At 41.2% G+C, this 13,080-nt stretch overlaps 1 protein-coding gene across 4 annotated transcripts in view; it reads right to left on the minus strand.

Annotated features, from left to right (window-relative positions):
* Positions 1 to 3,223: 3,223 nt before the first annotated feature.
* Wdr37 (WD repeat domain 37) overlaps positions 3,224 to 13,080 on the minus strand; it is a 65,659-nt gene continuing 55,802 nt past the window's right edge. For all 4 annotated transcript variants that reach the window (XM_029468304.1, XM_029468303.1, XM_021180364.1 and 1 more), the window contains 3 exons: positions 12,064 to 12,198; positions 11,514 to 11,628; positions 3,224 to 6,088 (listed from right to left, as the gene is read on the minus strand). In XM_029468304.1, the coding sequence (XP_029324164.1) occupies positions 5,957 to 6,088; positions 11,514 to 11,628; positions 12,064 to 12,198 (382 nt within the window). In that variant the 3' untranslated portion in view covers positions 3,224 to 5,956. The remainder of the gene's footprint in view (positions 6,089 to 11,513; positions 11,629 to 12,063; positions 12,199 to 13,080) is intronic.

Raw genomic sequence — 13,080 nt, forward strand, 5'->3', positions numbered from 1 at the left:
GAAGGAAGGAAGGAAGGAAGGAAGGAAGGAAGGAAGGAAGGAAGGAAGGAAGGAAGGAAGGAAGGAAAGAAGGAAAGAAGGAAAGAAGGAAAGAAAGGAGGTTGGTTGGTTTTTGAGACAGGATCTCACTATGTAGATTTGAATTGGCCATGTAGACCAGGCTGGCCTCAAAACAGAGATCCTTCTGCCTCTTCCTTCCTAGTTCTGGGACCAAAGGCATGTACCATGATGCCTGGGTAAATATAAAACTTTTTTTAAACACAGAATAAAATATTAAACAAGAAACAAATGAAAATTATGAAAAATAAAACACAAGGAGAAAGAAGACTAAAAGAAAATATGAAGAGTCCACTGATTACTGGGCCACTGGAGAACAAGGATCAGATGAAATATTTGAAGAAATAATAGGCAAATGAAACTTTGACGGCACAAGCATTTAATCCTATATTATAACCACAATCCTAGTATGCAAGATTATGAGCTTAGATTGAACGCTGGTCTACACAGCAAGACAGAAAGGAAGGAAGAGAAGAGGAAGATGGAGTTAGAGATGAAGGAGGGAAAGGAAGGAGAGCGGAGAGTATAATGATGGGTAAGAAGGGAGCAGGAAGTATACTGGTGGGTAAATATATACAGCAAATCTCGTCAAGCTCACCTATGCTTAGTTCTGTGTGTCAATGATCTAACAAGGATTAGTTACAGGAGAAAAATACGTTTACCAGCTGTACAGTTTGCTGTTCTGCAGGGCTAGGGATGAGACCCAAGCACTATACCCCTGAGCTGTTACACTCCAGCCCTGCTGCAAGAACGTTTTAATATTATTGGAGAATCAGAAAAGATGTAAAGCATATGTGTGGGAGAAAGTGGTTCAGTACTGCAGAACATCCCCCACCTATCCCTAAGATGCTGCTTTCCCAAAACACAAACTGAAAGAATACACATCTCTGCTCAACACAGTCAGTTCTTGGACTGCCTCCCAGACCTGAAACGATCTTCGGTCTCAGTATAAGAGCGACATAAGAAAACTACTTTGTTGTTTTATGTTCACACCTGGTAAATGAAATCCTTACTACATTTCCTGCTTGGACACATGGAGTTGTAAAATGTATTTGAAAACAACCCAATTCTGACACAGTACGTAGCATACTGCCTTTGTACGATTTCCTTAGTGACCATTTTTTCAGGAACACAAAATTAGCTTCATAGCCTCTTATGGAGTATGTACGAACTGACTGAGCATGAGATGTTCATAAATAAAGAAAGAACATATATCTGCAGTAAATAAAATGTGGTTGGATGATAATCTCAAGAGACCATCGTAAAGTATCAGCGTTCACTTTACACACACTTGAAATAGTACACATCTTTTTAATTTTAAAAATTACTCTTAATTATATACTATTATGATAGACTTAAGGAATATTACATTTGTTATGAATTATGAAAAACGGAAACACCAAGATTTGTGTTCTTACCATCCTTAAAGATGGAAGCAGCGAGATGGCTCAGCAGCCAAAAGCACTTAGTGAGTGAGCCTCGCCACCAGAGTTCAATCCCAACAAGCTACATGAGCGTAAAGAGAAAGCCTACTCCACAAAGGCGTCCTTTGACCTCCACATATACGCCACAACATGTGCATGCATGCACACATACTTGTGAAAACTTGTCTTTACACAAATTAAGCATGGAACTTGCAAAGCCCGAGCTTTCCCTATTTGATTCTCTGCCTTTCTACCCTGACCATGCCAGCCCAGAAAATATCAGACTAAATTTTGCATTTTTTGTTCCTATGTGATGACAGATAGTTGTATAATTGTGACAGGTAGATAGATAGATGGATGGATGGATGGATGGGCGGGCGGACGGACGGACGGACGGACGGATAGGCAGGCAGAGAGGCAGGCTTTGTGCCTTACAAAAATAGTTTCATCTTGTGTCTTTAATGGGTTACATTTTCACTCGCCATAAGGGTCCAAAGACCAAAAATGGCAAGGTAACCATATGTGGTTCCTTGCGTTTATAACTGATAGTAATATTCCACATTGTAGACTTACCATCACTTATATATGCGTGCCCCACAGATGTTTTCACCTTGTGACTGCTGGATTATGAAGATAAACACTGTAGCATACAATTTTCCAGTCACTGCAGTGTTTCCTATCGCAGCTAACACTATGTAAAAGTTCACTATCCTTAGCAGAGCCTTCAATCTAAGGCCTGGCCTCACTCCTGTCCCTGGTCTTCAATCTAAGGCCTGGCCTCACTCCTGTCCCTGGTCTTCAATCTAAGGCCTGGCCTCACTCCTGTCCCTGGTCTTCAATCTAAGGCCCGGCCTCGCTCCCGTTCCCTGGCCTTCTTAGCTGCCTGACATTCCCATCCTTACCTGCTGCCCAGCTTCCATTTCTCCTGTGGACATACACAACCCGGACTCAGCATCCTACACGATACTCTTATGTCGTGAGTACTGATTTTCACCTCACTTGCTTTTACAATGTCTTGCAACTTAAAATAAGCAAAAATTCCTTTACTTTTAATTTCCTTAATCCTTTATAGCATGGTTAATGAATTTTGATTGACTACTCTTTTTGACATATTCAGTCATATAAGCGCACACACGCTCACACACACACACACACACACACACACACACCTGTGCGCATCTTTCCTTTAACACTACCTTCAATGGTTACTGATGGACTGAATGGCTACTTTCTATTATTTTAATGTGGGGTGCGTGCGTGCCACTGGAGCTAGAGTTACAGATAGTGAGAGCTGCCAGATGTGGGTGCTGGGAACCAAATTCTAGTCTTCTAAAAGAACAGCAAACACTATTAACTACTGAGCCACATTGGAGCCCACAAATTTTGACCAAAGCTGCTTAACAAATGCTATTTTAATGAAGCTAAATTTAAATCTTGCAAACTTCATGACTTCATTTTCAGTTCCTTTCCACAACATGGCCCATGCTCTTTGTGCATAATTGAAATGTTCCCAGTTTTAAAAGATTTTTTTTAAATCCTAAATATTAGCAAAAACCAAAATCTATGCTAGTCTTCCCATTGCAAAATAAAAGGATAAAAAATATAACTGAGTTTTACAATTCACTCCCTTTCTGGACAGCTGTGATATTTCTATAACTCGACAATGCTTCACAAAGTAACATCTGAGGGGAGGGGTAAGAATGCAAGACTCCCAATGACACAAACCTTTATAATATAATTACGGAACACAAATGTTTTAATCAACTTCGTATTTCAATGAAGACACTGAACATTTACAAACAGTTACATCAATACAGTAAAGATAACTGATTCCACAGAACACTTATAAATGCACTTTTCCCTCAAAAATAAAACAAAACAAAATAAAACCTTTTTTCACAGATTTAAGTAACAAATGATTTACATAGTCTTCAGATTCCCAAATATGTACAGCTTTTTTGACTCTACAAAAACTGGTATGCTTCAGTTATGGTGGGGGCAGGGATATTTCTGTCCAACAAATCTCTTGGGAAATTTTATATTAATGCACATTTAGTAACCACACATTTCCCCTCCATTATTAAATGAAATTCTGGACACTCCAGCACATAATAGTGTTCCCAATTCCAAACACTATTTCTAATATAAGATTAGTTGTGGCAGATAGCATGACAGATCCTTAGCCACACGCACAAGGCCTACATACATTCATGAGCTCCAGCCCATGCCAATCATAGACTCTTAAAGATAACACTGTGCTCACAGCAGCAATGGGTTGAGAGCAGATGACAAGCAGCAGTTAATGTAAGTCACACCCTGCTGCTGAGCACTCTCATCGAGCACCATCAGGGTCTTCTGCCCTCGTGGAAATGCATGGGGAGCCTCATTCCTATGTCAGAGGCTAGTCCCTCCAGTTAGCCAAAGAAAATAAGCAGCCATTGGCAGCGAAGGACACTAGTTTGTATACAAGTCGATGATCACCAATAAAGACTTTTTAAAGCTCCAAAGCTGTGTCTGGTAGGTCTTATGTTTGATTTTGCTGTTTGTATTTGCATACATTTTTTCAATGTTCCTAACTATACCTAGACTTTGGGATTAAGATGCAAAGAACATAAGAACATGGCTTGCCACTGACATGAACAACTCTGTGAACAGAGTGGAATGGAGGGGTATGGAAACCCTGCGTGGCTGTAAAGTCAAGCAGTCCACAGGATCATCATCACACAGTACTCCACCATCAAGCAAAATACATTCAAGACAGCCAGAGCTGGCTCTAACATTTTAATCAACTACCGTGACCAGCCGGACTCAGCTCTCAAATACACCATGGTGAGACTCGTGATCAGAAATGGTCAGACTTTAAAAATACAACCTTTTTTTTTTTTTTAAAGTTGCAAAAACAAAATTACTCAAAGAATCTTTCTAACGAGTCAGATACGAAGTTCTTAAGATCAGCAACTTTGGTGCCCAAATCAAAGATGTCAATAACCAAGTTCTCACTCCTGGAAAGTGCCACCCAAATGTTCTATGCATATTATACATCTTATACCAAACTTCCTACCACTTACTAGAGTTCAGGTGCCCTCCTATGCCACCCAACGAGAAAGCCAGGGGTTGGGGGATGGGGGGTAGGTGAGGTAACCATAACAGTGTATTACCTCTTCTCTTCTCCCTAAATGGTCACTCTCCATAGGGCGGTATGGAAAGGATTAATGCCTTAGGGGCAGTAACTGAGATGTCTCTTTATCAAAACTGTAACTCTGTATGAAACACAAACATCAGATGAACAGTGATCTCTAGAAGGAGAGACGAAAGGCTCACTCGTGCAGTAGAAAGACTGGCACTGAGAGGTAGCCAAGCTGTTCAAGACAAGCCATTCTGCTTGCCTATATAACTATCTGCCATGGCTATCACCTTCACAGGCTACCTAGAGAGCCTTTCACCTTCAAGGTACATAGGGTACGGTTGTCTTTCTTGCCCTCTACCTTGAATTCAATAGTCCAGCTTTAAATCAAGTGCTTTATCCATGCAGCAGTGAGACTCCAAAGGTTTCCCAATATTTATTTTGAGGTAGTGCTCATTTATTTGCATTCTTGGCTCTCCAAACACCACCAAGGAAGTGAACCCATTTAGAAATATGAAAACCAAAGATGTAGAAAATAAATAATATTTTGTCTTCAGGTAGAAGGGCCTTTGTATAAAGATCAAGTCACATTCAATGGATAAATCATTTGAAACTTCTAAAAACTGTTTATAACCACAGCTATAAATTAAAGTGCTTTGAATTCTGTTTAATGTCTAAAATCAGTGATTAGAATAATCATATTTTAAAATTTGCTTGTATGAGACCTCAAGAGATTGAAATCATTTTCTACAAAATAGCAGAAACATTTTCTTCTCAAAAGAAATTCTGCACAAAACGTTGCAAATCCAGGTTACTTTACAGAACGGGAACAGAAGTCAAGAGTTGAAATGAAATTACACAACAGCACATTCTACAACTTCACATAAACCAAGTAAGTATGAAATCTGTCAGCCCTGCCTCGTGCTAGCCAATGCAAATGAGCTCTGCAGTCTTCCCAGGACAAGGTAGTTATGTATAGTTATACTCCAGACAATGTAACAGACTGTCTGTGCCTCACAACAGATACACAGTTCACATTTGATCCATACAATGTCATGTAATGCCCTACTGCTCATCTGTCAGCTTCAACAACGCAAAGCATTCTGTATGCTACATGGAGGTGAGCTTCACTTCTACTGACCAGAGGATGCCATTATACACAAGACAAAAATAAAAAACAGAATCACACATCTCTCTGTACACTTCATGCAAGCTGGGCACAATGTGAAAAGAACATGTACAAGGCACCCTTCCCAGGGTCAAACTCTCACTATAATGGCTGATTAATATGCAGAAGAGCCTGCATGAATCAAAAGTCCATGGCAAACTTGGAGCTAAGAACATCAGTGACTTATTTTTCTTGTAACAATGCAGGAATATTGATGTTCCACCCAATAGCTTGCCTATCGAACCCACAGGTAAATAGATTGCATATGGGGTGGTCTTCACTCCACGCTGAGCAGCACACCATTCGTCTGTGACCCTAGGAAGGAACACACAAAACAAAATTAATGCATTATTTCTGAAACAAAATTGAACACTTGCACCATGATAGCTACATTCCTTAAATGAATAATGTAATGTAAGCACCTGTAACTCAAGGGAGCCAAAACCTACTACACATGCATGGTAAAGGCTTTCAGAACCAAGCTAGAGCACTGTGTACCACTGGAATGGGTGAGTGAATGGGGCGAGCGCATACCAAAAGTCATAACTAGTCTTTTGAGAAAATGAATAAGCTTGTAATCATACACACAAAGATGATCACTTTGAAATTTTTAAATGAACAAATGAAGCTAGAAGACACATTTTCAGACACAAAACCAAATTCACTCAAATATCATTTAGTAAATACTTCCAATAATAAAAAAACTAAATATACATGTGATACAAGATGAAACAAAAATAAGAAATGATTTAACCCTCAGAATTTCTAATTAAATATCAAAATGTTGGAGGAAATTACTACAAAATAGTTTACAAAACTTACAGTGTGATACACTGTGTAGACATAAATATTTGAGCAGTTAAATAATGCCTAACACTCAGAATGTCTAAACACTACACATCAGGAATTACCCATAAATTAATGCAATAGCTCTAATGTGCTATGGTTATTATACAATACAGCATAAGAATTGAGTGAAACTGACAGGTATTTATCAAGTAAAAGAACTACTTAGCAAGGGCAGGATAAGATGTTCTACTGTAAAAACATTCAATATAAATAATGTTTATACATACAGGGAACTCAACCATGCTGCAAAAACCTAACTATTAAAAAAAAAAAATCTGTGTGACAGGTCTATTATGAAGGTGTCTTTCATTGATTATTTGCTAAGAGTTTGTTTTCGTTTTTTAAAGAAAAGGAAGAAATCACATCTACATCCATTAGTTGGCAATAAAGCCATGCCTTAGTACAGAACTACTTAAAAGATAAGTGTAGAGTATTTTCACAGAATACTGAAAATAGGTACTGGACAAATGGGTAAAAGGAAACGGCCATTTGGCTAAGAGCTACTAAGGGAGTAGCTGAGAGCCACACTTGTTTGACAAGAGTCACTGAAGAGGAAAGGGGAATGTCTGCACATCATGTGGTCACAGCATCAAGTACCCAGAGAAGGGGATGATCCACTAACACAGAGCTGAGCTACTCAACACTACTGTGGATAGTCACAACAGGCATTCTTTCATTAAAAGCCACAAGGATCCCATCATATCTGCAAACCTACAGATCAGAAAGCACTGGACCTCAGGACCTTTTGTCCCTGCAGCTCTTAACAGTCCTCATAGCATGCATCCTACACTATCCCCAAAATAAAACATTTTAAAGTTGCTGTCTTTTCAACTGGACATGTGGCATGCACACCTATAATCTAGCTACTTTAGCAGGCTCAGGGAGGAGGTTCCAAGTTGATGCCAGGCCAGGCAACTTAATACAACACTGTGACTCAGTGGTAGAACAAATACTTAGCAGGAGTGAGAACTCCAGGTTTGAAACCCAGTAGTGAAGAAAACAAGCTTCAGTTTCTTTCTACAGGGACTTGAAGTTCTTGTCATACAGATCTTTCACTTGCTTGATTAGTGTTACACCAAGATATTTTATAGAATTTCTGGCAATTGTGAAGGGTGTCATTTCTCTAATTTCTTTCTCAGCCCATTTATTATTTGTATAAAGGAAGGCTACTGATTTGTTTGATTTAATTTTATATCCAGCCACTTTGCTCAAGTTGTTTATATAGGAGTTCTCTGGCAGAATTTGGGGTTGCTTAAGTATACTATCATATCATCTACAAACAGTGATAGCTTGACTTCTTCTTTCTAATTTGTATCCCTTTGATATCCTTCTGTTGTCTTACTGCTCTAGCTAGAACTTCAAGTATAGGAAGATGTATTTGATTAGATAGGGAAAGTGGGCAACCTTGTCTTATCCCTGATTTTAGTAAGATTACAAAACAACAACCTACAGATTGGGAAAAGATCTTCACTAACCTTATATCCAACAAAAGGCTAATATTCAAAATATATGAAGAACTCAGTAAGTTAGACTCCAAAAACCCAATAAATGAATTAAAAAGTGAGGTAAAGAGCTAAAAAGAGAATTCACAACAGAGGAATCTTGAATGGCAGAGAAGCACTTAAAGAAATGTATAGCATACTTAGTTAGCAGGGAAATGCAAATCAAAACAACCCTAAAATTCCACCTCACACCAATCACAGAATGTCTAAGATGAAAAACTCAAGAAACAGCAGAAGTTGGAGAGGATGTGGAGAAAGAGGAACACTCCTCCATTGCTGGTGGGATTGCAAACTTGTACAACCACTCTGGAAATCCATCTAACAGTTCCTCAGAAAAGGAAAGAGTTCTACCTGAAGACCTGGTATACCGCTCTTGGGCATATACTGAAAAGATGTTCCACCATACCACAAACCACTATTTTCATTGCAGCCTTACTTGTAATAGCCATAAACTGAAAGCAACCCAGATGTCCCTCAATCAAATAATGGATACAGAAAATGTGGTTCATTTACACAATACAATACTATTCAGCTATTAAAAACGAGGACAACAAATTTTGCAGGCACTCATCCAGAGTGAGGTAGCCTAGACCCAAAAGGACATGCATGGTATGGTATGTACTCATTGATAAGTAGGTATTAACTAAAAAGTGCAGAATACTCCCACAGACCCTAAGAAGTTAAACAAGAAGTGCTTAAATCCCACTTAGAAGGGAGAACAAAATAATCATGGGAGGCAGAAGGGAGGGACTTCGGTGGGAGAGGGAAGGGATAGGGGAAAAGGAGGGTAGGATGAGGTATGGGGGAAGACAAGACAGAAGCTGAGAGGGCTAGGAGAATGAATAGAAATGTGCGGCTGCCAGTGGTGGGGGACAGGGAGTATGGGGGAACCTCTAGAAAATCCCAGAGACCTGGTATATGAGAGGCTCCTAGGACCTTACCCAAAATGCCTAACACTGAGGAAATAGAACCTGAAGAGACCACCTCCAGTAGTGAAACAGGGTCCCCAGTAGCAGGATGGGGCTACCCACCTACCTTCAAAATATCTGACCCACAACTGTTCCTGTCTAAAAGAACTGTTCCTGTCTAAAAGAAATACAGGGACGAAAATGGAACAGAGATTGAAGAAATGGCCAACCAGTGACCAGCCCAACTTGGGATCCATCCCATGGGCAGGCACCAAACCCCAACACTATTGCTGATGCCATGTTGTGCTTGCAGACAGGAGCTTAACATGACTGTCCTAAGAGGTTCTACCAGCAGCTGACTGAGACTGAGGCAGATACTTACAGCCAAACATCGGACTGTGGTCAGGGACTCCTATGGAAGAGTTAGGGGAAGGATTGAAGGAGCTGAAGGGGATGGCAACCCCATAGAAAGACCAACAGTGCCAACTAACCTGGACCCCTGGGAGGTCCCAGAGACTAAGCCACCAACCAAAGAGTATGCATGGGTTGGTCTGAGGCCCCAGGCACATATGTAGCAGAGAACTGCTTTGTCTGGCCTCAGTGGGAGAGAATGTGCCAATCCTGTAGAGGATGGTTGATGTCCCAGGAAAGGGGGATTCTAGCCAGGGGGGGGAGGGTACCCTCTCAGAGGCAAAGGGGAGAGGAGATGGGGTAAAGAACTCTGGGAGGGGGGACAAGATTTGGGATATAAATAAAACAATTAAATCAAACAATCCAAAAAAAAAAAAAAGTAAAACCTTTTGGTGGGCAGGCACTTTGTGACCTTGTAGGAAAATGAAATGTTTTCACTCTTCTTTGATGAGCATCTCCCTACAGTGTGTGCTCAAAGAACCAAAAGATCACATTAACCTAGGCAGCGTACTGTTGTGACTGGTAACAGAGTGGCTGAGACATCGCTGCTGGAAGGACTGCCATGCTTGGAAACTAGTGTGCCATCCAGAGAGAACGGGTGCCATGCTGGCAGCTACTATCCCACCATGGGTACTCTACACACTGCTCTCCAAACTCATCCTAGTGTTCAGTGTTTGCAGGACACACTGGTCCAGAGCTGGCTTGTGAACTGTACTCTGAAGTATTACGTGATGAAGTGGGAGTCAATCAACATGGAGAAATCAAAAGAAATACAGCCAACAGGCAGCAACAGATGAATGTTGTAAGGTATGCAAGCAATGCTCAAAGGATGCGTGTATGTGCAAACAGACAAGTGAGCTGGAGGGACCAGGGAACAGATCCACTAACAGACCATACTGGCTGACTCATCAGACCTTACAGTAGAATTCAGTTATGAGCCAAAGGGAAAAAGAGCAGAATGACTAGTGTCCTGGCTAGCTTATGTCAACTTGACATAACACTTGACAAGAGCCATCTGAAAGAAGGAAGCCGATTGATCTGAGAAAATGTCTCCATAAGACACAGCTCATTGTCTTTCTTAGCGATTGAGCTGAAGTCGTCCAGCAGGGTTTGGGTGGTTCCCCCCTGGGCTGCTTGTCCTAGGTTCTCTAAGAAACCTGAGCTGAACAAGTCCTGAGGAACAAGCCAGGAGGCAGTACCCCTTCATGGCCTCTACATCAGCTCCTGCCCTTAGGTTCCTGTCCTGCTTGAATTCCTGTCCTGACTTCCTTCCATGATGAACAGTGATATGGAATACAAGCCAAATAAAACCTTTCCTCCCCAAGTTGGTTTGGTCTTGGTGTTTCATCACAACAATGGTAACCCCAACTAAGATACTGTGCTTTGGGATCTCAGTTAAGCACGCAGCCAAAAGAAAAGAACTCTGCCTCCACTACTTATCAACTCACATACTACAAGCTGAGGCCCCAGCCCCTAACCCACATAGTATACGCTGAGGCCCCAGCCCCTAACCCACATACTACAAGGTGAGGCCCCAGCCCCTAACCCACATAGTATAAGCTGAGGCCCCAGCCCTAACCCACATAGTATACGCTGAGGCCCCAGCCCCCACTTCACAGAGCATCAAGAAGTCATCCAAGGGCCTGCTTTAAGGCACCAGGGCTAGGTGTTCCTTGGAAACATTCTGATCCTGCTGGGCTAAACTGGAGCCATGAATGCAGGCACTAGGGGATGAGATGAACAGAACAGGCAAAAGCATCCACCAAACTCCTGTATCTCACGTCTGATGGTAGCAAGGAATAATTCCCTAACTTATACGGAAAACAGTTTCTATTTCTGGTGAAACCCCACCATAGGAAGATGTTTCTCTGGTCGGAGGCAGAGGTAGGTATCCCATCTCCAGGAGTTCCCACCAATCTAAGACTAGCTCATCATCTCATGAAACACTTGCTAAAGTTAATTTTAATGTCTTCTAAATAGATTAATGTGGTCTGTTTGTATTTCTCTGAGGCACCACTGATACTACAAATTCTCCTTTGCTGTTCATAACGAACACACTGTAACCAATACCTGTCGGCTGCTCCGGGGAAGCCGTGCTAGCCTCACTCCCGACATATCAAACAATCGCACTTGCCGGTTGTCATGGGGGAGGGCTATGATTTTTTGGCCAACACATACATTGATCCTACAAAGAAGACATAGAAACAAGTTTGTATAAAACTGACAGTGTAGTATTTTCAATTTACAGAAAATAATTCACATTTCAAGACAAACTAAATGAGTAAACCACATGGGAAGTCTGCCTATGACACAGGACAAGAGCTCAAGGAACACTTAACTGCCAGATCACAAGTGACTCCACACACACGTACAACACAGATAGTCAGTCCTATAGCACACAGAGCCTCTCAGTTAACAAAGCCCTAAAACAAGTGGCTACCAAAGGTCTTTTCCAACTCTTGTCTTTCTACACTGCCATACTACACACTGAGTAAGTTTAAGTTGTTACAGATACTGAAATCACATAAGAAGAGAATAAAATATATTTCCCCAGGAGGTTGAACTCTCTTCCCAAAAGCTGTATGCCCAAACAAGACAATAAATTACAATCAACCCTTACCTATTAATGGCAGAGTCTGTACGAATTGTCGCAATTGGAGATCTCATATTTTTTAAATCCCAGACTTTTACTGTGCGGTCATCACTGCCTGAAACGACGTTGTCTCCCACAGTGAACACAGCAGAGGTCACAGTGCTACAGGTAAAGGTTAGACACATCATCAGTTAGAGTTCAGGATGTACCAAACGCCCTCCCACAGTAAACAAAGTTTTGCATCCAGAGGGAGCAACAGAGGGCAAGGAGATTGGGGATGTGCACATTTATAGTGTCCTCTACTCTGCAAGCCTGCGTCTATTTCTTAAACTCTCCTTGTAAATATGTTAAATAAAGACCCCTGCTTTCCGTGCCAATAGAGGAGGAGAATGCACTGTCTACTCTGTCCTATCATCCTCGACAGCCCAGCAAGACATTACTAGAAAAATATAGATTAAACAGCCTGCCAAATGTCTATATATTTAAGTCTGGTGGGATGAATTAAATAACTAAATCTACTCAAACTATAACTTCCAATTCAATCAAAGCACACGAGTTATGGAAAACACTGGGTAATTCACAAGTGGCAAAGTTCAACTGACATTTTTTCCAAGTAAGATACACTCATGAGATAGCTCTGTCAGTAAAATATTTGCCACACAAGCACTAGGTCCCAAGTTCAGTCCCCGGATCCCATATAAAAAGCCAGGCATGGCAGTGTGTAGTCCTAGGGCTGAGAGGGCAGAGACTGGAGGATTCCTGGAATGCTAACCACCAAGTCTTCTGAAATCTGTGAACTCCAGATTCAGTGAAAGAATTGGTCTCAAAAACTAAGGTGAAGAGCAAATCAGCAGATTCAAAGATGCCAATGCAAGAGTCTCTCAAGACTCTATCCTTGCCTCTACAGCTGTCTTCCACTGACACAAAACCCAGGGCCATCCCTTCCATGTGAAGGCTCACCACTCACATATTACCATACAAGATGACAATCAGGTAAGCTTAGTTACGATGTCTTTTTATTCCCACAAACCATTAATTTGGAAA

The sequence above is a fragment of the Mus caroli genome, chromosome 13 (assembly GCF_900094665.2).
Source record: "Mus caroli chromosome 13, CAROLI_EIJ_v1.1, whole genome shotgun sequence".
Lineage (NCBI taxonomy): Eukaryota > Metazoa > Chordata > Mammalia > Rodentia > Muridae > Mus > Mus caroli.